The following is a 27,277-nucleotide window of genomic DNA, read 5'->3' as shown; positions in this document are numbered from 1 at the left end:
AATCCACTGTGTGTGTTGTCCCTGCTGTTGTTCTTCGTAGGACAGGGCTGGGCAAATTGCAGCGCAGAGCCCCAGCACAGCTCATTCAGTTTCATGATGCTTCTGAGGAAGCCATGGGAGCGTGCCGGGTGCCTCACCCAGTTACGTGAACTGAATTTCCCAAAATAATCCTCCACTGGGCCTGACTCAGTAACTCGGCGCTAATGCGTCCGAGCGGGACGCTCGGGGGCTTGTTCTGTGCCTGCTCGGACCCGCTTAAACCACCGAAATAAGGCTCCGAGTTTCAGTCCCGTCTAGACCCTGTGTGCAGGGGAGAATTTCACTCTCCGGGGATAAGCAACAGAGACGGGAATACAGCCCAGGAGTCCTGCCGCCTTGGTCCCGCCTACAAAACACGCACGGAGGATAAGTCATGATGTCGGGAGGGAGAGAATGTAAACCAATCTGGGGCTAAACACAGCCTCGGGCAGTTCAAATCCAGGCTCGTGTTCAGTTCAGCTCCCAGACCTAGGAGAGATTTAACTCCATAACTTTCCCCTTAATGTCCATCTGGCTGCTCCGGGGGGGAAAGATGAGCTCTGCAGTTGAGCGCTGGCTATAAAATAGTCCATTTCTTATTTATTTTAGACGTTTAATGCCTCCGGTTCTAAATTCTCTCTCGCATTTGTCTCTGTGTTACACCCTGTTGCGACGTGTGATTATGGTGTTGTTTAAAAAAGAGAGAGGGAGAGACCCGAGGTTATGGACTGTGATACAAGTCTATAAAAACGGCCTTAAACTTATAAACTAGCTACTGCTACTGCATTAAGACTTCCCTGCCCCACCGTTTCTTCCTGTATTCAGGGTCTGGAGAGGAAAATTTACCCTGTAAATCAGCAAAGATGCTGATGGGGGCTGTAATTCCGCATTCTCGACTTGGCCTAGCTAATCCAGCTTAAAACAGCAGTGAGGACCCAGCAGCGTGAGTGCCAGCCCGGGCTGCGACCGGGCGTTAAAGCTGAGGTGCTGTGCCCCCATTGCTGTTTTATCCGGCGTTAGCGAACCGCAGTTAGGACACAGCTTTGGTTGCAGGGTAGATGTAGCCTGAGTCGCAGTGAGATTTAGGCTCCTAAGTCACTTTGACACTTTTTGAAAACTTTACCCTTTGTCTGCTTCCATTTCCCAGCCCAGGCTCCCTGAGCAAAGCGTGTCAGTTCTCATCCCTTCGGCTTATTTCTTGCTGCCCCCTAGAGCTCTAACGCTGTCTCTGTCCTCCACGCTCCTGCTGTACCCGTTCCTAGATTTTAAGGCGAGGAGGGATTGTTCCGATCACCTAGTCTGACCCAGGCTGGAGAATATTTATCCCCTTATTACAGATGGGGAAACTGAGACTCCGAGAGATGAAGAGACTTTGCTAAGGTCACACGAGAAGTCTGTGGCAGAACCGGGTCTCCTGAGTCCCCAGCCAGTGCCTTAGCAACACGACTCACTGTCCTCACTTTGCCCCTCTGTCCCCGAAGAGTTCTGGCTTTCCCTGCCCCTCCCAAGGCTGCCACACTCTCTTGGGGCCCATTCACTCTCGGCTCCTGCCCCGTCCACATTGGCAGCTCAGACCTGGCTGTTCACCAGGCTTCTGCCCCTCATCACCCTGCTGGCATTGGCTCGTGTGTGCCGGGCAGCCCAGCACATGCCCCCATTGCTTTCTCATGGCCTCACCCGTAAATGCCCAGCGGGCGTTACGCTGAGAAGAGAGACTCACGGGAGCACTTAGTGCCTTGCTGCCAGGCGCTCTGGTGGCATGACGGTCGTGACTCTGACCTTCTTTTATTTCAGAGAGATTTAGACATCTGTCAGGGAGCTTTTCAGAGCCGTCAGGAGACCGGCTCCCTGCTTTGCCATCTGTGGCTCCAGGGGGGCAATTTCTGGTCTCCCAGGGACCAAAACCCATCTGCTCCAGTGGGGAAAACGCTTTCGCCTGCCCGCCTGTGACCAGATCTGTCGGCCAACCTGGAACGGTGGCTAAAGTCTCGTGTGTAAAAGCCGTTCCCTAGGAATTGCCATCTAGCCCAGTCCTGTCTCCCGCGGCAGCCACTCCCAGCTGCTTCAGGGGCAGGTGTAAGACACCCTGCGGGAGGCAGCCATGGGGGAATCTGCCCCCAAGGAAAGCTGCTTCCTGCCCCCATTAGCAGAGGTCTGTGCCCTGTCTCAGCCTCTGTGCCTCTTGGAGCTACGGGCATCGGCGAACGCAGAAGCTGGCACTGCCAAGCGGCTGTTTAAGGGTTGGTGGGGGGAGGGCAGGGGATTAGTGGAAACCACACCTGTTGCACTCAAGCAACCGCTGATCTTATTAAGAGTCAACTGAAATTGCAGATCCCCTTGAAAAGTCGCTGTAAGCCGAGGCCCCACGCGCCCCTCCAGAGGGGAAGGGTGGTCTAGTGGGTTAGGACACTGGCCGGGGCTCCAGCGACCTACGTTCAAACCCTGGCTCAGCCACAGATGTCCTGTGTGACCTTGGCAAATCACTCAATCTACTCTGTACCTCAGTTTCCCTTCTGTATACTGGGGATGCTATCCGCCTACCTCACCTGGCGTCGGCGAGGATACACTCCAGTAGCTGGCAGGGGCTCAGATAAGCGCATGGGCAGACAAGCTCTGGACAGAGCGACACCGTTCTCTTTTGGGGTGCAGAGAATGCATGTAGATGACTGAAGGGGTGCCCTCTGGCTGGGGTGAATTTCACCTATTTCAGCCAAGCAGCCGGCAGCTGTGAAAACACGAGTCTCCAGAGCTAATCCGTGGGCCTGGATGGGCGACAAATCGCCGAATTACAGCTCTGACACCTGAGAAGCGGAACGAACACGGGAGGCACCGGAGAAGTTAAGTGAATGAGACAGGCGAGCACGCGGCTGGAGCAGACATTTTCAGTATTGTAACGAGAGCCGTGACGAGGAGCTGCGTTCTAATCAAGGCAACAGCGGGTCCTTTTTTTAAGACCAGCGAGATTGTTGAGATATTTAGTCCGGATAACGTTCCAATTTTAGCTTGGCTGCCGTGGCTGCAGTCATGGTGAAAATACCCGGAACGGTAACGGGAGGGCATTGGAAATACACACACACACAACCGGTCTTGCCGCAGCAACGGAGGTCGCGAGCGGCTGCTGTGTCGGGACACGTGAGGCTGGGTTGCTGTCTCCCCTCAAGGTTCTCTGGTGTGTTGTGGTGCATTCGTCAGGCCCAGATTCCAGACCCGCGTCTCCTTAGAGTCTGTCTTGCTTTGATGCTGGGTTAAGTTTCGGTTGCCTGCTGAGGCTGGAGGGAGGGGGGCTGGGATGCTGGTCCCGAGCCGTGGTGGGCTACAGGGAGCAGCAGGAAAAGGCGGTGTCGTTAACAAAGCGCTGGACTGCGACTCGAGAGACCTGGATTCAGTTTCCAACTCTGCCACAGACTTTCACCTTGGGTGACCTTGGACAAGTGACTTCATCTGCCTCTCAGTTCGCCATCTGTGTCCCGGAGATAAACACGGCCCGAGCTCGCCGGGGGTTGCGAAGACCGAATCCAGCAGTGATTCGTAGGGACTCTGCCCTAATGGTGCTGAGCGCTGTATCAGCACTAGCACCGTGCCGGGTGCCAGGACCAAGCTGGGGAGATTGACCAAACCCACATCTCAGTCCTGCGTGTATTGTCAGTCAGTGAAGTGCCGGGGAGGGGGGGAAGGAGCCGTTTCTACAAGCTGCCCAGGAAGGCGCAGAGGGTGTGCCCAGAGAACACCAGCATTCATGGGTGTGCAAACCGGGCGGTGCTCGCAGCTGGGGATGCCGAGCTGACTCCCTATCTGCAGGGGCCATTACCCAGTGTGTGAAATTCAACCTGGGCATAAGACCCACCAAAGGCCTAGATACCACCCAGGTGCCACCCAGGCTCTCAAAATAGGACCTAGGTGGTGCTGGTGCCTAACCCCCGTGCCTGCCGTCTGCCCGGGAGGGATTTCAGGATTTGCAGCACAGGAACCTCGCCTGCACCTTTTTTACGCACCTGGCCTAGTTACAAACGGCCGTGCTGTGAAAATTCACCCCCAGAGACTTCCTAGCAGTGTCACTCCGAGACCTTGTGTAGCTAATTCTCGCCTCCCCTACCTGTTATGCCGCGGTTCTGTTCTCTTGCTTTGCCTTTGAAAACCAGAAGAAACAGGGGAGGGAAAAGCTGGGAGAACTGGAGAAAGGGTCAGATGAAAAATAAAAAGGATAAAAGAAAAGGTTAAAAAACAACCCCACCCAAACCCTAAGAGTCCCTTTGAAAGGAATCAAAGGCAGAAAGCGAGAGGAATGCACGCCGCGTGGATCCTTTCAGTCACTCGTCACAGTCCCTCTCTGCCTTGTCCTTAGCTCCACCGGCTGCTCCTGGCTGTAGGAGCAGAGGCAAGCGACAAATCCCACACTGACTGCTGTGTCCGTCGATAATGTCAGTGCCCATGAGCGTCTGAGCACCCCAGTGCAGCTGGCCCCCCTGGCCGTCGTGCATTGTGGTTCGGGACCGTAAAGTGCAGGATTCCATCGTTGACCAGGCAATGTTTTTGTTGTTTAACTCCCTGCTCTTACAGCAGGAAAACTCCGCTCCACAGCACTTGTGACAATCACAAGTGTTCAAAACCCAGGAGTCAAAAATCACGAGACTGGCTTAAAAATCACGAGGTTTTTTAAATGACATTGTGGGTTCTTTTATTTTGAGCCTTCGGTGGAGGTCCCGGTTTTGAGTTTTTCTCCACCGGGGATAGGTACTTAAAGAAAGACTCACGATGCCACGAGACTCGTGATAGAATCACCAGAGTTGGCGAACGCTCTTTCCGACTTCACGAGCGAGAGTCTGAAAAAATTAGCCAAGCGTCTAAAATTAACCTGAGTCCCTCCACCAAAATCAGTGGCCTGATTTTTAGCAGGGCCAAGTACCCACCAGGTCCCTTTCGCTCCAGGGCACAGCATTTTTCAGAACTCTGCCGCCCGTTTAGTTGGCTAAATAAGGATTTAGGGATTCTGAGCTTACCCGATTGTTGAAAATGTGGGCCAGAAATTCAAACCAATATAAGAAAGGGGTGGGGGGGAGAAAGCTTCTAGACCCCAAGGCCAGGTTTACACGCAGCTTTTAAACTGGTGTCACTATGTGGGCTAGAGGCGTGATTTTTTTCACCAATATAGTTTATGGTGATGCCATGACAACCCCTACGGGGGAGGCAGTTACGCCGCGTCAAGGTGCCGTATGCTGGTGTGGTTGATTCCCCCTCCTGTGTGGGAATAGCTGTAACAGTCTAAGTACCCTGCTGGAACTGCATCCGCACAACTCTGGTTGTATCACTGTAACGGTACAGCTGTAGTGAAGATGGTACAACGCTTCTGCAGACAAGACCTCCCTGGGTCTGAACTGGGTACCAAAAGCCAGTGTGTCGGCTGTGTCCAGCGAACAGCAGAGCTCCCGGCCTCTCCAGGCACCGCAGCTCATTCTAGGGTTCAGGAGAGCCCCAGGGGTCCCTTGGAGTTTGTCATGATTGACGTATATCAGGGCCTGGGCCTGGGGATATTGGGAAAGCTCTGAACTGGGCTAACAATGGGCAACCCCTCCCCCCACTTAACGCCCACCCCGTTGTATTGTGACGTGGAGTTACAGTACGGTTCTAATGATTGTTCCGTGTAATTATCGCTAATTCGTCAAACCGTGCTGTTCTGTCCTGTGAAGGTTTTTATACCACCCGTATCGCCGTCGTTTCTGAGACCGTTCCCGTCGTGCATTAAGCGACGTGACTGACACCTGTCACCTGTGGTCCGTCCTTTCTCTCCGCTCTCCCCAGGGGAGACCTGGGGGAGCAGCATGGGGCTTGTTTGGGGGTTCATTCTGGGGCAGTGACGGGCGCACCGTGCTGAGTGTGTGAGCGAAGGCTGATCAGAGCAGCGCTCCGTCACTTGGAGAGGATGGTGCTGCAGGGTTGGATGGTTCTTGGTCTTTACAGGCGTTCGTCTCGCACTGGCCCCTGGGAAAGCGCTGTGTCCCACACGTGTCCTTGCTGTGGACAGCTCTGCTGTGCCTGGGGGGTGGGGTTGTCCACCATGTTCCTTGTCCTGGAGCTTTAGATGATCTTAGATGCAACCTAGGCCCTTGAGTGCTTTGGAGATAAAGGCCGTAGCTGTGACTTGCTGATCCCTGGAGGGCTGGCATGGGGCGGAGAGCAGGTGCGACATGCTGCGGTGTTGCTGAGGGGGCAGACTGCCGTTAGGCTCCCTGGGGGTTGATGGCTTCATGCCCAGGTGTAGCACGTTGCTGGATGCTGACCAGAGTTCTCTGAGAGTCACCGTTGGCTCAGTGTGAACGCAGCCACTTCCCTGCAGGTCCCAGGCTGCAGATTGCCCATCCCTGCCTCCTTGCAGCCCGGTTTACCCTTGCCGCCTTGCGTCGTGTGCCATCGCGTGCACCAGCAGGCGGTGGGTGTGACGTGCTGCCGTGTCAGGGTGGCGGTGTTTCACACTTGCTTTGCCCTAGCATGAACAACCGTGCGTGGGGCACAGCGACGCTGAACGAGGCCAGCGTGCTCCTGTCCCCACTATTGCCAAGGGACACGTGCTTTGTTACCTCCTGTTTGTCCAAATGACTCCCTCCCTGGCGTTGGGAGGCCGCTTCGAAGAGGGTGGTTCAGGACGGTCACCCAGCTGTGTACAGACCAGGACTGACTGGTCGTCTTCTACCTTTATTAATGGGCCTCACGGGTCCTCTCTCCCAGTATCTTCATGTGAGCCCATCCTATCTCCTTGGGGCCACGTTATCTGCTTCGGCTCTAAGGCTGCCCTGCAGCCATGACCAGCTCAGTATGCTGCCCCCCGCTCCCCATTGGAGGTGTGAGTCCAGTCACCTCCCCATGGAGACGTGTTGGTTGCTGCTTCTTTCTTGGATTGCCCCTTCGGAGCCTGCTGTGACTTAATGACGGTGCGTGAGTCAGAAACTTAGTCACTGTATTTGTACAGCACCTAGCACACGCCTGGGCTCCCAGGTGCTAACACAGCACAGACAATTAATAATAATAATTTAGGCATTGACTTTCAATGAGACTAAGTCTCATCGCACATGCACTACAGGCCCTGGCTCCTGGAGTCATGGGAGTACACCGGACTCTCAGCCTTCATTCCTCTAGCTTTTATAGTTGCAAAGGAAAGCTGGGAAATGTGATTCTAGAGTCACCAATGTGGCAATGTCTGCCTGAGTTTGCAGAGAGCCTGAGACAATTGCTCTGGACTGTGCAGTGCATCTCAAGAGGGTGTTAACTCCAAGACCGCTGCTCTGGGGGGTGTTGGCAACCCATCCTAGTAGACGACTGTGTGAGTGGCAGGAGTGGGAGAGTGCAGCGGGCACAGCCCCCACCCCAGCAGGGACAAGCAGCTGGTGGGGTACATGCTGCCTCCCCTCCCCCCTCCCCCCGTTGCCATTCCTGCTGCTTTCCCTGGGGTTCTCGTGTTGCTACCTTGGGGTGGGACAATGGAGTGGGGCCTTGGGGGAGTGGCCCTGGCCCATGGGGTTCCTAGGGCCCCTGATTGCCTTTCTCCAGACTTGGTCCCAGCCATGCCCACGCTGCTCCCTTTCCAGCAAGCTATGCGCACTTCTAACTTTTGCCAGCTCAGGGAACAAAAGTGTGTTTGCTCCATCTTGAGGCTGCTGCGAGGTGCTGCGCCCTTGTCCGGTCACGGCATGCCAGGGAAGAGCTGCTGAGCCGTTCTGTTACTGGTTAGCCGGACGGGCCCTCGGCCTCGGGGCTGTGTTTTCAGTCAGTGCCTTTCTCTTGCTGTTCATCTCGGATTTGTGCAGATCTACAGAAAGCTATTTCCCAAGTGCAACGATTGCTGTGAGTCCACGCCAGCCAGAGCCGCAGGAGGAGCTCAGCATCTCTGAAAACCTGGCTCGGTGGGCGTCCCAGGGTGGGCTCTGAAAAAGGGAACCCCAGACGAATGACCTGGTTTGCCCAGCAAGTGTGTGGGGTTGGCGCGGGAGTGGGGGAGGTCGTGGGTCTCTTTTCGTCAGTCACCTCCTCTCCCCGTTCCCCTGCTCCCCGGGCCCCTAGCGGGAGGCCTAGAGAAACGTTTCGGAGCAGAGGGAATCGGTGCAGGCGTAGCTGGGGGGCAGGTCAGGCCTGGGTCGTACAGGAAGTCGGATGAAATGGCCTTGAACTCCGTGACCCTGATGGGAGACACCCCGGCTCTGCAGATAGGGTGGGGGAAGCCTCGAGACCAGGGGGCCGGGCAGGGCAGCACCGGGAGTGCCTGCTAACGGGACACGCCGCCTCTGGGCCCGGCTGGGCCAGCCACTGCCTCGGGGCTCTTGGGGTTAGCAGCACTGCCCGGTGTCTGACTACGGAGGGCTCCTGAATGGGCCCAGGAGGGGGTGTCAGCCTGGCCCTGTATTAACGCCACCACCACTCGGTGCTTACCAAAGCACTGTCCCCGGGGAGCTGGCCCTGCCAGGGGGCTGGGGCGCAGCCTCACCTGTGCCAGGTGTATCCTCCCAGGTGACGGGACTGTTGCCAGGGCTCACGGGATGGGAGCAGGTGACTCAAAACCAGGCCTGCTGGGAGCGGAAGGCCAGGGGATGCCAGTTCTCTGGGGCTCCCAAGCAGTCAGGTCTCTGCAAGGGGCTGGGGAAGGCTCAGCACAGGGGTCTGGAGCCCAGCTGGACGGGCTGAAAAGGACGGTGGGGCTGGGGCGGGGCGGGTGGCCGGACTGGCTGGCTGTAAGCCAGGAGAGGCCCTGATAAAGTGCTGGGAAGCCTTTCTGAGCCTATTGGCAGATGCGGCTGTGGCTCGCTAGGCCTGGGGATGAAGGCTGGACGGTTCTGTGGAGTGTTTGATGGGGGTAAACAACACCGACAAGGGGAGCAGTGTGGTGGTTAACCAGCTGCCCTGGTTTGCAGCCGAAGCAGACAAGATAGTGAAAGGAGATAGAACATGCTAGGAGAAATACAAACTTACGTTCAACCTGAAGTGCCAGGAATCCCCGATTCTCTGTTGCAGCCAGGAGGTCAGACGAGATGATCAGAATGGGCCCTTCTGGCCTTTAGTTGTACGAATCTACGTGCCCGGTTCTGTGCTCTAACCACTAGACCAGGGGTTCTCAAACTGTGGGTGGGGACCCCTCAGGGGGTCGCGAGGTTATTACATGGGGGGTCGCAAGCTGTCAGCCTCCCCCCCCAAACCCTGCTTTGCCTCCAGCATTTATAATGGTGTTAAATATATTAAAGAGTGTTTTTAATATATAAGGAGGGGGCACTCAGTGGCTTGCTGTGTGAAAGGGGGCACCAGTACAAACGTCTGAGAACCCCTGCACTAGACCCCGCTGGTCTGCGTGGCTGCTGCTGAGCAAGTCGATCCCGTATAACACTTCCTGGTCTTAGACACGAGCTTGTCTAGTAGGACGCCGGGACCTGCCTTGTGTCCCGCAGACATGAGCAGAATCCCTCTGTCCAGCTGGTCTTTGCGCTGCCCCCGAGGTGCCTCAGGCTGTCTGTACAGTATGTGAGTGTGTGGCAAACGCCAGCCGCGGGCTCCATCTTTCTCACCTCTCTGGGGCCCGCCTTTCGTGGGCTGCAAATGTTCCACAGGCCCCCAAATTGGGGTGCAGCCGGGCCTCTCCCTCAGCGCCGGCACGTCTCGGAGGGCACCATTTTTCGTTGTCGCGGCACGGTGGTGCCACTGGGTGAACGAGCACCTCCCTGGGAGCGGTTTCCCAGCTGCCCCCCAATATCCTGTGCCGGGCTGGCTCCTGCCGCCCTCCCAGACCCGGCGTGCCTGTGGACCGAAGATGATTCCAAGCTCCACCAAACATGGCCAAACTCCCAACCCCCAGCCCAGTGTTTGAGTTGAAAGGGGGCAAGACAACCTCTGGCACAGAAGCGTGGGGGTGGGGGCGGTGGTCATTATATTTAAAGGGGCCTCCCTGTCGGAGCTGCAAACCCCACCTTTTGGCACCTCCAAGGCGTCAGAGGCGGCACTGGGGACGTAAGGTCCAAATGGAAGGATTTGGGCTGGCAGGTGCGATTCGCTGCGAGCGCAAAGCGGTGCCCCAAAAGCAGAGTCTGTGATGGGCCTGCGGGTGGGTGGAGAAGAACCCGCTTAGCACAGGCGTGAAAACGCAGCTTGGGATGTCCTTGCAGTGGACGCTGAGCTGGCTTCAGGCCAGAGCCTCTTGTACCTGCCTGCTCCCTGGGAGAGATTAGCTACTCGCCTCCAGAAAGCCGGAGGTGAATCTCCCAGGGTGAGATCTTTTGCCTGGGCTAAGTGGATTTGAAATCCAGTTCTCCATGCACAGAGGACACAGGCCAGCCCTGGGGAGCGTAGAGATCTGTCATTCACACCAGGATTGTTGCTGGTGTCAGGGAACTTTAGGGAAGTTCCTTCTTTCCCCATCCCGAGCCCATTGTGACCTAAACCCGCCTTGTGTCAGTGCAAGGGAATTCCCACCTTGCCTGAATCCCTGTTCCTGGACTCAGTCCCTTTAAAATCCAAGCACCCGCTCACTGGGGGGGGTTTGTGCTTCCTCCCGTAGATATGAAGCGACCCCTGAGCCTGTCCCACCCTGCTGAGAACAGGCTCCAGCTGGTGGAGCCGGCGGGGAGCCAGTCGGAGCAGCGCGTGAAGCGGGAGAAGAAGCACCAGTCGTTCACGCTCTGCGAGGTCTGTAACATCCAGCTCAATTCGGCCGCCCAGGCGCAGATCCACTACAATGGCAAATCCCACCAGAAACGCCTCAAGCAGCTCCGCAAAGGGAAGGTGCCGGCGGGCCAAGGTGAGTGCTCGGCCGGGAGGGCTCCCAGCAGGGCAGCTGGAGCCCGGGGGTGCTGGGAAGGGCTGGCCGCTGGGCCCGGCCCCTGTCGTCATGGCCGTACGTTGGGGCGACTAATGGCCCTGTTGCGTGGCTGGGGTTGCTGCCCTGGATTCCGACTGCTGTTGCATATAAAAACCCACCGTCTCAGCCAACTACCAGCCTCCCCCAATGAATCCAGCCAGTCGGGGTGGGAGTTAGGGGGGATACCCCAAGCCCCCAGATAAAGGAATGTCTCCGCCTCCTGTTGGACACCTGTCGCTCGCAAGGATCTCTGGACCCGGATGGCTTGATGGCTGCGTGGCCGGGCCATGTTCTGCTGCGGCCTGTTCAGCTGTGGAGGCAGATCCCGTCCGCACGGCCTGTGTTTGCCGCTCTTCGGCGTCGGCGTGTTGTTCCCGTGCGTACATGAGCGCTGGGTCGCCAGCGTCCACTCTGGGTTTGTTTGGATGCCTTTTGCAGAGGTGCTGGGGGCTGCCACGCCCCCCGGCTTGACGTGGTTTCCATCAGATCCAGGGTTTACAGTTTGGGTCAATGGCTCTCGGCCCCCCCACTGTACACATTGTGCCAGCCCCTCTGGCCTTCTGTGCACAGGAATGGCCGTGCCGGCCACCCTTGGGGATGGGGTAGCTGTTACCTGGCCAGGTTGCTCCGTTTGGATTCGGACATTCTCCTCCCCTGGCAATGGGGCTACCTGTTTAGTGGTGTCATTTTTATTCCTTCTGGTCTAGTTGCCCGGCATGTCGATCTTTTGTAACTACCTCATGATGGTTCCCTTTGGCTCACGAAGCTCATTAGATGTTGGTGCTAAGAGTGAAGGATCAGTTTTCACAAGCGCTGTCCCGGGCAGATTGGCCCTCGAAGGGGAGATGGGCCCCACTCCCCCTGTGACACGACCTATTTGCTGCACCGGGTGGGGAGAAATGAATTGTCAAGTGATGGCTGGTCCTGTGACTAAACCAGGGTGTTGCATAGCCACCCCTGGCCAGGAGGGGACACGCGAGAGGTGCCTGACCCTGCTTAAATGGCCCTTGTCAAATGCAAAAAGTCAGTGGAAATCAATAGGACTTAGGCGCTTCTGAAAAGTTTCATCCGCAATCCTGCTGCCCGTGGGTTTCGGAAGAGGGGACCCTAATAAAGCACCGTGAGGTACTGTGCAGTATTCGCACGTAGATCCCTTAAATCCACCACAGCTGTCTTCTCTGTACAATTCTTTGCCATTTGTACTGACTTTTCTGCTGCTCCGTTTGGCTGTGCGTGGTCAGGGCTCGGCATGGTGTTTGCAGGGACCTGTCGCTGGTGAAATGTGGGCCGTTGTCTGTTAGCTCATTTGGAGTCTCATGGTGAGCAAACAGTGATTTGTGACCTGCTGTGACATTGTTACTTGATATGTTGTACCACGAACTACTCAGTTAAAAGCCAAGAGGTAATCTTTCCATTTAATTCAAACAGCCCTGCACTCGTGTTAGACCCATGTTACAGCTCATGTTTTCCATTTTTGCTTCCTGTATTTATTGCCAAATTCACAGCTGGCAGCCGTCATGCTTGTCCTGAATAGAACTTCGTGGGCTCGGGTCTTTCACTTCTCCGTGGCCAGATGGCCACTGGGCTGTGCTCAGTACGTGAGACTTTGTGCCGTATGGTATTGTGATGTAAAGTCCTTTGCAGAGAATTCCCATCCTGTGCAGCAGCTCCTTGTACAGTCCCAGTCAGACAATGCATGGAGGTGCCCTGGTTTTCCACCTAGGATTCTTCTATCAAACCCTTGTACGGTTGGGTCACTTCATGTTTCTCATTTTGTTTTGCGAATGGGGAGCACCTCAGTTTTCTTTACTTCAAAGGCCTTTTCCTGCTGCTCCTCGCTTTCGCAAGACATGGGTTCCCCATAAAATGCATCCATTAATATGGAGCTCTTCACCAGAGCCCAGGTTTCACATTTACCCAGTGTGTTTGCAACTTCCTGACCATTTTTCCGTAGTCTGGGCAGTGCTTGTGCGGCAGTTTCTCTGTTGTGGCTTCCAACTTTGTAAGTCCTGTTTCTGCCTCAGCTGATTTCAGTGAAACTGCTTGCAACCAACACCAACCAGTAGTATTTCTTCTCAGTTCTGTGCCTCATATTGTTTATTTGTACAGGGCCCCGTTGTGCTCGGAGCTGTACGGACACACAGTCCTCATTTAGCTCTTCTATTCTAGAGCTTTTCATCTTTATGTCTCAAAGTGCTTTCCAACGGAGGGTCAGGATCATTACCCTCATTTTACAGGTGGGGAAACTGAGGCACGGATACTTGATTTGCCCTAGGTCACTGAGCAGGCCAGTAGCAGAGCCAAGAATCGAACCCAGGTCTCATGAGTTGCAGTCCTGTGCGTTATCCATGCGGCCCTGTTACCTCTCAAACGTGCCAAGTGTTTCCCAGCTGCCCGTGAAATGGAACCTCTTTAGAAAGTTTGTTGTTTTTAAGCAGATTCTGTTTTTGGAGGTCCAAGTTCCTGGAATTGTTTATTGTCTAATTAGCATAAACGGCTTTGATCGTTGTCTGCTTTGCAAGAAAACCATGGAGTATCCTCCTGGCATGCAGGGTCACCCGTCCACTGGATAATTCAGCTACCAGCAGCTCGCAGTGGTGCAGAATTGCATCTTAACCTGTTGTCAGTTTGCAATATAACTCAGTGAATACATTTCCCTGCACCTGGGCAGGGCCCCTGCTTAAAAAAAAAGTCAGCTTGATCATTCAGAGTCTTCCTCTTTGATTTCCTGGCTGGAGGAGGGGACTTGCCCAGCGTCACCCAGGGGGTAATTGACAGAGCTGGGAACAGAACCACTGGGCAGTGTGCTGGCTCTCCACACACCTCTCCTGTCTCAGCAGCTGTTCTCAGGAGCTCTCAAGGGTGGCTTTGGTATGTCGGTGTGGGGGAGGGCGCCTCTCACGGGCCAAGTGGAGTTCCCTGGTGATAATAAATACAGATCAGTGGCTTTTCCCCGGGGGGGAGGAGCCATTAGTTCTGTATGAAGCTTCAAGACTGTTCATCAGGATCCGCTGACTTTCCCCCGCGTGCCTCCGTTTCCCTGACGTGGGCTTAAAAATGTCACCGCCAGCCTTGTTGCTGGCAACCTTTACCAGCCTCCTGAAGCATGAGCCGGGGGGACGGGTGGCTGGAAATGACAAATTGAGGCTGTAAACCAACTGACGGGTGTGGGGGGCTTGGTTCCCTTCAGTACTGCGCCTTGAGCTGGTCGCTCTGGGCTTCAAGCCTGGCGCCGGCCAGGGGGGGAGGGTTTGAACTAGGTAACGTACATTCCGTCCTGCAGGGGGTGCTGTGCCAGGAGCCCCCAATCGCCTCCCTTTCTCCCCCGCCTGGGCGGGCTGGGCTAGAGATGGGGTCCTACCAGATGGTCTCGGAGGCTCATTGGGAGGGGCTGGCCGGGAGAGGGAGTAGCCAGTGGGAACCCCCCGCTCAGCATGTTGGTCCCCAAAGGCTAAGAACCTGCTCCGGCTGGCAGCCTGTTCCAGTCCTGTAGCAGGGATGGGTCCTGCTTTGAGCAGGGGGTGGGACTAGGTGACCTCCCGAGGTCCCTTCCAACCCTGATCGTCTATGAGTCTATGAGCTCATGTGGTAGCGCAGGGGTCGGCAACCTATGGCACGTGAGCTGATTTACTGTGGCATGCTGCTGCCAGCCTGGGGTCCCCGCCGCCGGCCCCGCTCAGCCCGCTGTCGGCCTGGATGGACGGAACCCCGGGCCGGCAATGGGCTGAGCGGGGCCGGCGGCCGGGACCCCCTGCTGGCAGGGGCCGGTGGACAGAACCCCGGGCCGGCAGTGGGCTGAGCGGGACCGGCGGCCAGGCCCCCCCGCTGGCAGGGGCCGGTGGACGGAACCCCGGGCCGGCAGTGGGCTGAGCGGGACCGGTGGCCGGGCCCCCCTGCTGGCAGGGGCCGGTGGACGGAACCCCGGGCCGGCAATGGGCTGAGCGGGGCCGGCGGCCGGGCCCCCCCGCTGGCAGGGGCCGGTGGACGGAACCCCGGGCTGGCAGTGGGCTGAGCGGGAACGGCAGCTGGACCCCCTGCTGGCAGGGGCCGGTAGACGGAATCCCTGGCCGGCAGTGGGGTGACCGGGGCTGGTGTCTGGACCCCCCGCTGGCAGGGGCCGGTGGACGGAACCCCAGACCGGCAGTGGGGTGAGCGTCTCAGCCCGCTGCCGGCTGAGGTCCCAGCCACCGGTCCGCTCAGCCTGCTGCCAGTCTGGGGTTCCATCTGCCGGTCCCTGTAAATGTATAATGTGTTACTGGCACGCGAAACCTTAAATTACCGCAAATAAATGAAGACTTGGCACACCACTTCTGAAAGGTTGCCGACCCCTATGGTAGCGGCTCCCGGTCCCGGGTTCCGTCCTGTCCCATCCCTCTGCGCAAGCAGGGTCGGTGTGTGCTCCCTTTGCCTGGTCTGGGGATGCGGTGAAGATTCAGGGCTGTCCGCTCCGTGCCAGATTCATTTGCTAGGTTTCGATAGAACCGCAGTGGGAATGGCATGGTTGCGCTGTGCTCTCCCTGCCCACCGGGCCCCCACACCAGACCTCGCTCCAGAGGCTCTACGAACCCTCCGGTGTTGCTGCCGTACCTCCGCCGTGTGTGGAAAACCTGGAAACCCGTGCAATGCAAAATGCGCCTTCTTCTCCGCCAGACGTTGGGCCAGATCCCCAGGTGGTGTAAACGGATGTTGGTGGAATGACACTGATTCACATCAGCCGAGGAGCTGGCTGCACTTAAAGTGAAGAGTCCAGTGTGCAAAGGGTCTGATCCTGTGCTGTGCTGGGTACCCCCAGAAGGCTAGCTGGACTCAGTGGGATGCAAGCCCGTTGCAGGGTGAGGCTGGACGGCACTAAACTTCCCAGCTACCAGCGTTTCCTACGACAGAGCAAACCCTTCCTGGTGCATTCACAGTGCCCAGCGATGGTGTCTGACTGGGAAGGGTGGGACTCCTTTTGGAGAGGTGAGATCGGGCTGAGGGGGAGCTGTAAGGAGACGAGACGATGTCCCTTTGGGAGAGGGCCCCGCACAGGGCGTGTGAGCCCCTTAAGTCTTCAGACGAAGGCTAAAGAGGGATTTGAACGGTTCTTACACCTGGTGAATTTCACCCAGTGCGATGTCATAAGAAATGAGCGAACTCGCATGCAGCTTGTTTGTTAAAGTATCGAAATCAGAGGGTTTTAAAAAAGAGAGAATAAATGATATAAAATCATATGAAGTTGGACGGAGACTGAATGTCCTCTGGGCCAGAATTGTATCCTGGCAGACAGCTTGTCTGCAGCTAAATCAAAGGTAACTTTTATGGTTACTGATAGATTTTTCTCATGATCTCCCTCTGGCTTCTGGGATTAATTCCGCAAAGACTCTAATCACTTATGTTGTGCAGCAGAGAGCCGTGGAAAGAATATCTTGGCAAACAGAGACGATAATCAGCACTGTTACTATTTATTAACTGCGCCCAAAAGTATCCCAGTGAAATTTAATGATCATTCACTGGGGATTTCTTTGTCAGGTAAACCGTGGATTTTTTGCTGTCAGACGCTGGATTTCAATGCAGGAAGACGCTGGGAAGTTGGGATGAGAGATGCTTTCGTTCCTAGGTTGCGGGTTCAAATCCAGCCTGGGTTAGGAGTGACTTAAAGTGACTTGTGCTCGTAGGTGCTTTTGCAAATCCCATCCATTTTTATTTGTGTGGCTAGAAGCCCCAGCCAAGATCGGGGCCCTGCTGTGCAAGGTGCTGTACAAACACAGCACAAGACACAGTCCTGCCCCCAAGGAGCTTCCAGTCGAACTCGATAAGACAGACAAAGGCCGGGAGGGGAAAGTGAGACGGGGAAATGACTCGTCCAAGGGCACAGAGCAGGTCTCTGGTAGCGTTGGGAATAGAACCCAGCTCGGTGCCCCTAACCACACGTTGCTACTGGATGGTGGCTCTTGCGTGACCGATGAAAACAAACTTGGTGGGTCTCAGAGCAGTTCCTGTATCTATGTTGCCCAAAGTGGCACATGCCAGGTGAGGTTCTCGGGTCTACTCTCTGCAGGTCAGACTGGCGACCCCAACGGTCCTGTCTGGCCTTAGACTGTATGAATAACGGCAGTTTGACAGCAGGGTTAGCAGAGAGGCTGGGGACTGAATGGGCCACAGAAACGGTGCTCCTTTCTGATTCCTAGATGTGGATTAGAGTGGTATCCAGTCGCTGCTGTAATTAATTGTCGTGCCCTATGTCCGTGGGGAGGACTGATTTCCAGGGGGTTGTAATGTACTTGGACGCATGGAGCTTGGCGTGTTCCAGGGGAATGGTTTTTCCCTCCCATTTGGGTAGGTTTGGGGAAGTTGGTAGCGTTTATCTGTGCTGCACTTTGGCTTGGGTCTCTCATCAGGCGTTCACGACTCCCAAGGACTTGCCCTGTTAACTATCTGTCTGACAAAGGCACTTATACGGCCCCCCCTTCACCACAGCACAACTCACCTCGTCAGGCAGGGCAGGGCTATTGCTCCCATTTCACAGAGGCACGGAGAGACTTGGTGACTTTTCCAGGGTCACACAGGGTCTGTGGCAGAGCAGGGGATTGAAGCCTGATAGCCCAGGACATTGCTCCATCGTCCTGTCTCAGGTGTTCGGGCATGTCTGGGAGAGCGAGCCAGGCACAACCCAGGGGCGCATGGCTATTCTAAACGTGCACTGAACGGTCGTTCTCATCTGCTCGCCCGCACGGTGATCTGAGCTTTTCCAGCGTTGGGCTCCCCATATCACAGCGTCTGTCTGCCCAAGCGGTGTAGCCACCTTCCATTGCAGGGTGCCGATACGAGTCCAGCTCTAGCATCTTCCGACCCTCGTTAGCTGCCGTTCAGTCAAATACCAGCTCTGGTTCTGCATCAGCCGCCCGCTTTTCTGCGCTGGCCTGGGGGTGGCAGCAGCGCTCTGCACACCGTGACCTGAAGGTGCTCTCAGATCCCAGCCCGGATGCAATTGTACAAATGATGCTGACGCTAATGTGATTTGTTGCAAACAGTTCAAAGTACGAAAATTGCATTCTCCACCTGGGATTTCAGAGCCTGCATCCTGCCCTGAACTGAGCTAGTCGGGGAGACGGGGCACAGCTATGTTTTCCCAGCAAAGCGGTACGCAAAGAATAAAAGAGGCTGGGTCTGAGTTTTTTCCATTGCCCTGCGCTTTGTGCCATCTTTCCTACCCCTGCACGGTGGATGCATGTAAAACAGGGCTCTGACCCCCACTCCGCAGTGGTGTGAATGACGCTACAAGACACAGGAATGGAGAGTCAGGCCCCCTGCGTGTTTCCTCCTCCTCTGCGCGATGAGCCATCGACGGGTCGGAGGTGCAGTGCCGAGCAGACAAAGCCCCACCCATGCTGCCCTCGCGTTTCTGACCTAGCGTTCCAGCTGCCTTGAGTTTCCAGCAGGCCCAGAATTTACTCCCTTGCTGTTTTTGGCTCCCGAAAGACAGTCCCTTTTGCCAGTGTCCCAAAAAAGTCATGGGATATAAGCAGCCGTTGCAGCTGAGTTCCCAAAGCAGCCGTCCCTTGGGCCCTGTCAGCTCCCATCTTGCTGGAATGCAGCGAGACGGAGCGTTCTCCTCAACCGGCCCTTCCACTCAGATGCAAAACGACAGGGAACTTACCCTGCCTCCCTCAGCTTTGGATATTGGAGGTAACAAATAACAACCTTTACTCTAAGCCGTTGGAATAAGGCCCCGTCCAGTGTCTTTCCTCCGATTCCAGCAGCGTCCTCTCTCTGCCTTGGACTGCCTCCTACCTGACACTCTGCTGGCGTTGCCCACTTCCAGCCCCCTGAGAACCCGTCCGAGCATTTAGCACCTGCATCGAGGCATCCTTCTTGCTCCTCTCAAAGCTGATGCTAGGTTGGGACAGGTAGATGCAGGCACCAAGGACCAGATCCCCAACTGGTGCAAATCAGGATAGCAGCTCGTCCATGCTACTCGACACAGCTGCTCCCTCTTGCCCCAGTCGGGGTCTGGCTCCCAGGTGCTCTGGAATCACTCTTCCCCGGCCAGGTTTGTCCCAGGCCGTGTCTCCGCGTGGAGCCGGAGACAGGCCCCGCGGTGCACTAAAAATAGAAGCGTAGCCCTGGCAGCGTGAGCCGCCCGAGGACGTCCCCCGGGTCTCGGACGGGATCGTGCCCTCCTGCAGCTCCTGCTGCCATGGCTACGCTTCTGGTTCTAGCGCAGGCGTGTCTCCAAGATGGAAGTTTGGCCTTCAACTCTGCACAGACCGGGAGGGGTGGGGTTGTACGGCTCTATCTTGGGTCTGAAATCCCCAAATGTCCCGGCAGGGTCGACTCACCAGGTAAGTGAACTGAGTCCTGTGCACAGATCTTCCAGGTGAGCCCCTTCAATTCCCGTCCCCTCTGCTCCCCCAAGAGCTGGGGCTGCTGCGGTGTCCTGGGGGAGAGTTCCTCCTCACCCAGGCCCTGCCTCGCTTCCCAGAGCTCGTGGCATCTCCGCTCCCCTTTGATGCAGTTTCCTAACGTGCTCTATGGAAATACAGCATGGAACTTACTTGCCCTTGACAAAGGCAGAGCGGTCGGGTTTCTCCAATTAGCTGTCACGGTGTCTGTCAGGGCTCGTTTGCAGGGCAGCGGAGTTTGAGATGAGTGAAGAAATCCATGTGACGGCTCGTGTCACTGGTGCTCTGCACGAACGGACGTGGGGCCATTGGATCCTGTGTGTATGAAATGAGCCCCCGTGACGCTCCAGCTACCCCACTCGTTCCAGGAGTGGGATGGGGGCTCGCGCCTGTATGTGGAGAAACAATCTTCTCTTCTGTTGTATTGTTCTCTCAGCGGTGGGAGCGGCTGTTTCCACAGCTCAGGGTGTTGCTGGCAGGCTGGGGGCTGAGCTCTTCTGGAAATTCAGCCCCTTGTTTAGGTGCCCAAGGGGAAGATAATCTCTTTGGACAATCTACCGGCCTATGAACCTGGGGGCAGACACAGCCCCAAATCCCACGCTGCTCTTGCCTGCTGGGCTTCTGACGGTGCCTGCTGAGTTGGTGACGCGCCCAAGTTTTGGAGGTGAGAATCCAAGAGGCCTCAGCAAAGCACAGAGGCTGCATTGCTGGGAGAAGGGGGGCTGGTCACGCCTTAGGCAGCCTTGTCACTCTGGATCAGGATGCGGCTTGGAGAGGAAAGAGCTTTGTGGGTTTAAGGCACTGGATGGGGACTCAGGAGATCTGGGCTCAACAACTTGTTCTGCTCCTGGCCTCGGGCAAGTCACTTCATCTCTCAGGGTGAACCCTGGTCTGGGGGTCCCGGGCTTGTGAACTCAATGTTTCCAATCTGGCGCTTGAGTGTCCACACGGCGTTGGAAACCTGGGGTTATAATCGCTGGATCTGCGTCTGAGGCCCTGTGACTGTGGCCCCAGGCGCCCAAAGGCAGCCGTGACCATGTCCCTCTTTGGGATTAGGTCATTTTAGCTGTTACCTACCAACAAGAGTAATGCCAGTGTACTGGTTTTATTCCCTCTATGTACAGCCAGTTAATTGCCTTTAATAGACAGCAGGGGCTTCGTGTGCTCTAATCCGCTGTGATCAAACCCAATGCATTGATTTAAACAATATACAAAGGTACAGGATTACACCCTGACTGGTAAATGAGGCCTTCAAGGCACCCACGATTTGCCGTTCAAACAGTGTCCTTAAAAGCTGTAATACATCCTGAGTGTGCCCTGGCTGCCGGGCTGGGGAAATATCGGCGATGCTGGGGGAGCAGAAGGTCCTACTGATCTAAAGTTACAGTGACAGACCAGAGTCGAGACCATTTACCAGACCCCCCTGCAAGTCCAGGGTTCACATTCAGTTGGACCCAGAACCAAACCAGCCCTGGTTTGGGTTTCTCAGAATCCCAACCAGCCCTGAGAAAAGCCTGGCTGGATAGCCGGGGTGTGAACGTGAACTTTACTGAGTTCAGGGGGTGCTGGGCTCTGGGTTTGGCTTGTCTGTACTAACACGCCTGCTCCAACTCGCATTAGAATCAAAGGAGAGACGCCCGTTGGCTTGAGTGGGGGTTGGATCTGTTCCTTCTACAGCCCATTGCAGCCAGGAATCTCAACAGCGCTTTGCAGACATTCATGAAGCCACAAATAAACCCCTTCCCTTGGCCTGAAATTCCCATTCTGGGCTCTGCCCTGCGACCTTGGCTCTCTGGCTCAGCCTGGTTCTCCAGGGAGTCAGGTGGGAATGTACCAATACAGCAAAACCGGCAGCGCAGACAGAGCCCCCTGCACTGAGCTTCCTGAGAACTGAGCGGGGAAGGGAGCCCGGTCGTGTGTTCTGGGACTTGCTCTGCCCTGTGACAGCCGGGAGCCACACCACAGAAAGATCCAAATGGGTTTGTCTTGCTCCTGGGCAGGGAGAGAGGCGCAGGAGCCTGCCGTGACCGATCCTTGCTGACATTTGGAAACCCATCTTCTGAGACGCCCACAGCCCAAGCCCAACTGAGCAAAGACAGAGGCGCAAACGCGTCCGGTGAGGCTTCAGTCGGGACAATTCGCTTCTCTGGCTTCCCTCAATTCCCACAATGAGTTCTTGCTTTCCTGCTTTTGGGACTTGAGAAATTTGGCAGGAAGCACAAAGGGTACAGCTGGCCTCTGAGACATGCTCGCAGCGCTCATTTGCCTGGCCTGGCTGAGTGGGTTTGTGATTATGATGTCGGCTGACAGGTTTAGTTATAGATACCAAGGCAAAAAGAACAGTTGGGAACCTAAAGGAATGGCTGATGAATGGGGATGGGGCAGCGGGGTCTCCGAAGGGACTGGGTTCCCTAGACCAAGTGAAGCTGCCGCATTATCCTTTTGTAAATGCCTCCTTAAAACGTACCTCTTCCCCGATGGCTACGGATCCTCCCTCGCCCCCCATCCAGCGCTCCTTGACTTCTGCTCAGCTCTGTTCACTTGGTCACCTCGGCCCCCCACCCTGCCCCTTCCTCCTGCCTGTCTGGTAGCTTGTGAGTGCGCTGCGCCAGGGACGGTCATTGCACTCGTGGTGGGTTCAGTGGGCATTAGGTGCCTCAACACCTTCAAAAATCCATTCCTCTGGGCCTCGGGTCATGGGTGAACTACGGAGATAAGAGCATTTCCCTACCGCCCGGGGGGGTGTCGTGAGGCCAAATACACTAACGATTGTGAGGCTCCAATTCTACAGTTATTGGGGCCCATAGGTAGGAGCCCTGCACAGTCCTTGGCTGGTATTCCTAGTGCTACTGCGACCCGGCTAAGAGGAGTAAGTTATTCCTCGCACATTGAACGGGGACATCTTCCCTCAAGCCCCGTCTCTTGGAGGGGGTGAAGAAAGCAATGGTCATTATCCCCAGCTGAGGCCCAGAGAAGCTGTGGCGGAGCTGAGAACGAACCCCAGGCATTGAACCAGAGCCCTCGCGGCTTTCAGGGAACGTTTTGCCGCAAGCTCTCCTGTTGTTCTGGGTGTAAGGTACTGGTGGGGCTGGTTTCCGGCAGCACCTCTGACGTGTGAACGCACAGCCAGGCCCAGCTCTCTTTCAGAAGATGGACAGACATGGGGTGGGGAGAAGAGGCCCAGGAAAGTAGTCAAGGAGCCATGTTTTCAAAGGTATTTAGGCATCTGATTCTCCAGATAGGTGCTTCCGGGGGCTAATAGTGAGAGTGCCCCCTGTATTTTAAGGGGTCGTTAATATACTCCAGGCTTGTGGTATGCGTCACCGATACTGTTATGGAAACCAGTTTGGCGCGCGAGTCACCATGGCTCATATTTTAAGCTGCTGTAAACGTGGTGAAGGACAAACGTACAGAATTCTGCTGCTCCAATAGATTTGCCTGCTCCATTCAACTGCAAGCAAAGACATCTGAAAATAACCTTCCAGATCAGTTGGAACAGCCCAGAATCTCTGGGGAAATGGATGTTCTCTCACAGTACGTTTTCCTTTCTTTTTCTTGTGTGGGATTTCTTCCTTTCCTGGTTATTATGTGCAGTATGGTAACACCTGGTGGCTCTCACGGAGATGAGACCCCATTGTGTGGGGTGCTGTACACACACACACACACACACATGGCATAGCTACACTGCAATCAGAGGTGCGATTGTGCTCATGTAGGCTAGCTTTAACCCATTAACTTCTATTGCTTCCTGAAAGCAAATTGTTGTTGAAGAGAGGGAGCCTCTCTGCAAACTGTTACAGGCAAACCAAACTGGAATCAAACTCTCTTTGGGGGAGACCCCTCTGCAGAAGGCCAGGGTAAGCCCAATGGACCACTCAAGACCCAGTTAGCTCATGGGCGTTATGCTGGACCTCTGCTCAGGGGGAGTTTTGCTTTCTACCTCCCCTGCAGATGCTCCAGGAATTTTGCAAACCCTAATAAGAGTCCTGTCCTTTATGTCTGATGAATTAATAAATGCAGCGTAATTTGTCTTCCGTTTTATTATTGCAGATTGATTAGCTATTGATGTGTGCTGGGAGGTTCTTCCTGTACAGTGGGTTGCATAGGAGATCGGCCCCTCTTTCTCTCTGCATGTGGATTTCATATTTATCATATTTTAATCATTTCAGAGGCTTTTACGGTACAGATTTAGTTCATAAACTGTCTTTGGCTTTTCAATGTGTTGGCCAGGAAGATGCAGTGAAGTTACCAGCTGCCGCTTACCGCCAGCATAGTTTGGCTGGCTGTATAGGGCATGATGGGTGTCACGGAGTATTGGGGGACTCAGGGCCCTGCACCCCCGGCTTCCTGCGATTCACCATGACTCTCAGCCAGCCAGTAAGGCAGAAGGTTTATTTGGATGACAGGAATACAGTCCAAGACAGGTCTTGCAGGCACAGACAACAGGGACCCCCTCAGTTAGGTCCATCTTGGGGTCCCCGGGCATCCCAGCCCAGCCCCCCTTGGGAGGTCAGAGCCATCTCTGCCCCCCAGCCCTCTCTCCCTGCCTGCTTCCAGCACTCTGCCTTCAGCGACCCCTCCCACAGCCTTTGTTCAGTTTCCCGGGCTCAGGAGTCGCCTCCCCTTCAACCCCTTCCTGGGTTCTCATGTTACACACTCAGGTATGCGCCCTCGGGCAGATCCCATCCTGCAATGCAGACCATCCTAGTCACACTCCCCTGTCAGCATTCACAGACCACAGTGAGAACAGGCCCAGTTCGTCACAATGGGCTAGATGCTAGCAGGTGCTATGCACAGGTGACCGCCTGAAAACTCCCATGCGTGTGATCGAATCCTGCCTTTCGCAAAGCATCCATTTGAGGTGTTCCAGAGTGGGATCTAAGGAGAAAGGAGCCAGTCCAGCATGCCACAGCTCCCTAGAGACCTGAGCTAACCCTGTGCAGACGATTTATGCTCCTGGCAGGATGATCGCACAGTGGCTGTATCTGGCCATGCCTGGTTTCTGTGATACCAGCTGTCAGTGCTGTGGCCATTGGTGATGACCAAAAACATCACGAACAGTGAAAGAAGCGAGAGGAAGGAGGTCTTGGGACTGGGCTCCGTTCCTGGAGCAGTCACGACTTCCCCCCCGGGAGTCCTTTCACCTGTCTGTGTCTCTCTTCCCCGTCTGTAAAATGGGGCTAAAAAGAGTGCTGTGACGTGTGGTGTTCGTCTTACGGCTTCAGCCGCAGGAGGCGTGTGCTGAGCCAGGGGTCTTGGCTTTCAGCTGGAAAAGAAGAAGTTTCTAGCCCTTGTGGTTGTGGAGCAAACCTTAAAAAACCGAGTGTGACCTAAAAGCTCAGCCTAGAAGGTCCTCCCCCCCGCCTCTCCCCCCCTCCCAAAAAAAGCTGTTTGGGTTTTTAATCTGTTTTCAAGCCTTTCTCATGATTATTTGGGAGACTGACTCATGATTTAAATGCGTTTGTCTGATTTGTCTATTTAGACAGTCCGTGCCACAAAGCGCTTACAGTCTCTTATGATACGGATGTGCAGCGCCTAGCGCAGGGAGGCCCTGGTTTCGGGTGCGGTCTCGAGATGCTGTTGTTCTAGACAATAATTGATAAGGAAAAGGGTCCATTTCCTTCAAGGAGTGAAACGGTAAGGAGGGGTGCGATTTCCTGATGCAGAATTACGTCCCTTTGGAACAAATCTGCACTGTACCCTCTTGTAAAGCAAAATTCACTCTGCTCTTTACAAAGCTGCTGGCTGGGAATAAAAAAAAGCAAATCGCTCCAAGGACGCTGAGAAATATAGGAAAAGCTCTTCCTAACTTGGTCACAGAACTGAAGGTGACACGAAAGGTGACAAGCAACTGTAAATACCAAGATGGGAAAAAATACAGCTCTACGAATGCAGGAGGGACGCAGACATTTTAAGGGCTGATGGTTGTCAGAGACAGTTCAGTGCATGTAAATATGGAATCGCGGCGTTTCTGCCAAGTCTTTTGCTACCTCCGTCTTTATGCAGAATTCCCTAAAATATGGGGAATAAAGGGGAAAGTCACTGGCAGTCATTCGTGGCTGAGGAGGGAGCAAAGGCTAATCCGTTAGCACTGGGGTGCATTTGAAAGGAAAAGAATAAAAACAACAGGTCTGCAGGTGTGCCGCCCATCAGTGACAGCAGATGGAAAGAGACAAGTGGTGTCATTCAGATCTTCCCAGATTGAGGAAAGACGCAAAAGCCCAGCAAGCTGTGACAGGTCTGAGAGCTCCCGGAAGCGTCTGATCTCGCTCCAGCAACACTCAATGTTTGTATCGCTGCCTCTGATTTCAGAGCGGAGGAGATGGCTCACAAAACCCCCATGAAGTCTCTTGAATGTCATCTGAGAGTTAGGGATGTTCCATCTGGAGAATCTGAGGAGGCGGGGTTGGGCTCGGGGTTTGTGGGTCCCCCTGGCACGTGGTGGAGAACACCACGGGAGTTGTTCGGCGGAGGCCAGCGTGGCATTGCAACGAGTGCGTGTTACTGGGCATGTGGCTTCCATTCTCAGCCCTGCGGCTGATTCACTCTGTGACCCGGAACCAGCCGAATTCATGGGGCCTCCGTCTTGCCTGTCAAGTGGCTCTGATCATTTCCTACCTTGCAGAGGTGTGGGGAGTCCCACCTACAGATGGCAAAGGGCTTGGAGATTGCTGGGGGAAGTGGGCTCGGCCTGATCCTCGCAGCAAGGTCTTCTCACTGGTTTGGAAGAACAGATGGTTTTAGATGAAGAAGACAGCACCTGCTCCAAGGCAAATTGCTTAAACCTTGACGTGTCAGATACTGCGGTGAATGGGGCCATATAGGTACCTGTATATTCATAGGTGCATCTTCAGAAAATCGAGAGAGGTTTTCTATTAGACTGTGCCTAAATCCTGGGCTGCAGACCCTGCTGTGATGGGGAGCCTTCAGCAATGTGCATAGCAAGTAACCTACTAATACAATAGGTTCACTCCATCAGTACTGACATTTGCTCAGGGCACTATCAAGATTTATAGACTCGAGAGAGCACTATTGATCCCGGGGAAGCAGAGGCTGCTCTGGGCTTTGTTAATGTACATGTAATGTAACAAAAAGGCATGAATTTTCCCCAATACCTGGGAATCCATTCTAGACTGTTGCTAAGGTTGCAGGGAAGAGTTCAACTAGCGAATGCACCCACCTGCTCCCTAAGTGTCCCACGCCCTCAGGACAGAAGGGGTCTGTCTACAGGAACATAAATGGTCAAGACTTAATCAAGGTGAGCTAACCTTGACCTAAACCCACACTTTTCATAGTCTAGATGCAAGGAAACGCCTCATGTCTTGGTTGAGGGGGAGAGCGTTACCTGTGTCTACACTAGGAGAAAGGTCAGGGTTAGCTAACCTCAGCCATTCTTCCTAGTCTAAATATCCCCAATGGGGGCAGGTCATTGTGGTGGAAATCTCCATTTGTACCCACCTGAGCCTGCTGGTCCCCAGCGTTGTACCTTGTCCTTCCCCCCCGTGCACCATGCTGCGAAAGCCAAGCAGTTGCGTTTTAGTCCCTGTCCCAAAGAGCGTATAGTCTAAACCGACCAGACAAAGGGCAGGTGGAGATGCAGAGGTGGAGGGGGTGGGGTCACGCAGTAGGTCAACTAGACCCTGGGTCTCCTGAATCCCCAGGGCAGCGCCTTCATCCGCTGGACCATACTGGCTCGGCCCTTTGTCCTCGTTCCGACGTGTTTCCGGCTGTGCCCTTCAGAGGGGAGGAAGGCAAGCGTTAGTAGAAACCAAAACACAAACTGGGGCGGGGGTCGGTAAAAAGGCCGAGTGACTCGGAGGAGCACGAGCGGAGATTTGTGGGTAGTATAAAGCTGTCACTGTGATTTAGGCCTGGCTAGTTAAACTGTTTCATGCGCACAGACAGCAAGTCGTAAGCAATATTCAATTTCCTATGAAGGGATGATCTGTCCTAGTCACGCTTTCTGTCGCTTTTCCCAGGGTGATCTCTCCTCCCAGGACATGATGCTCTCACAGCCTCTTCTTGCAGAGGGGAGAAAAGTGGGCTCTGTTGG

General features: G+C 55.0%; 1 protein-coding gene across 2 annotated transcripts in view; it reads left to right on the top strand.

Moving 5' to 3' along the window:
- LOC117869185 (zinc finger protein 385C-like) overlaps nt 1-27,277 on the top strand; it is a 182,231-nt gene that overhangs the window by 51,237 nt on the left and 103,717 nt on the right. For both annotated transcript variants that reach the window (XM_034755787.1, XM_034755786.1), the window contains exon 2: nt 10,544-10,783. In XM_034755787.1, the coding sequence (XP_034611678.1) occupies nt 10,544-10,783 (240 nt within the window). The remainder of the gene's footprint in view (nt 1-10,543; nt 10,784-27,277) is intronic.

Source organism: Trachemys scripta, chromosome 23, assembly GCF_013100865.1.
Source record: "Trachemys scripta elegans isolate TJP31775 chromosome 23, CAS_Tse_1.0, whole genome shotgun sequence".
In the NCBI taxonomy this organism is placed as follows: Eukaryota; Metazoa; Chordata; order Testudines; family Emydidae; genus Trachemys; species Trachemys scripta.
Note: the sequence above shows the minus strand (reverse complement) of the source record. Positions and strands in the feature narration are given on the sequence as shown.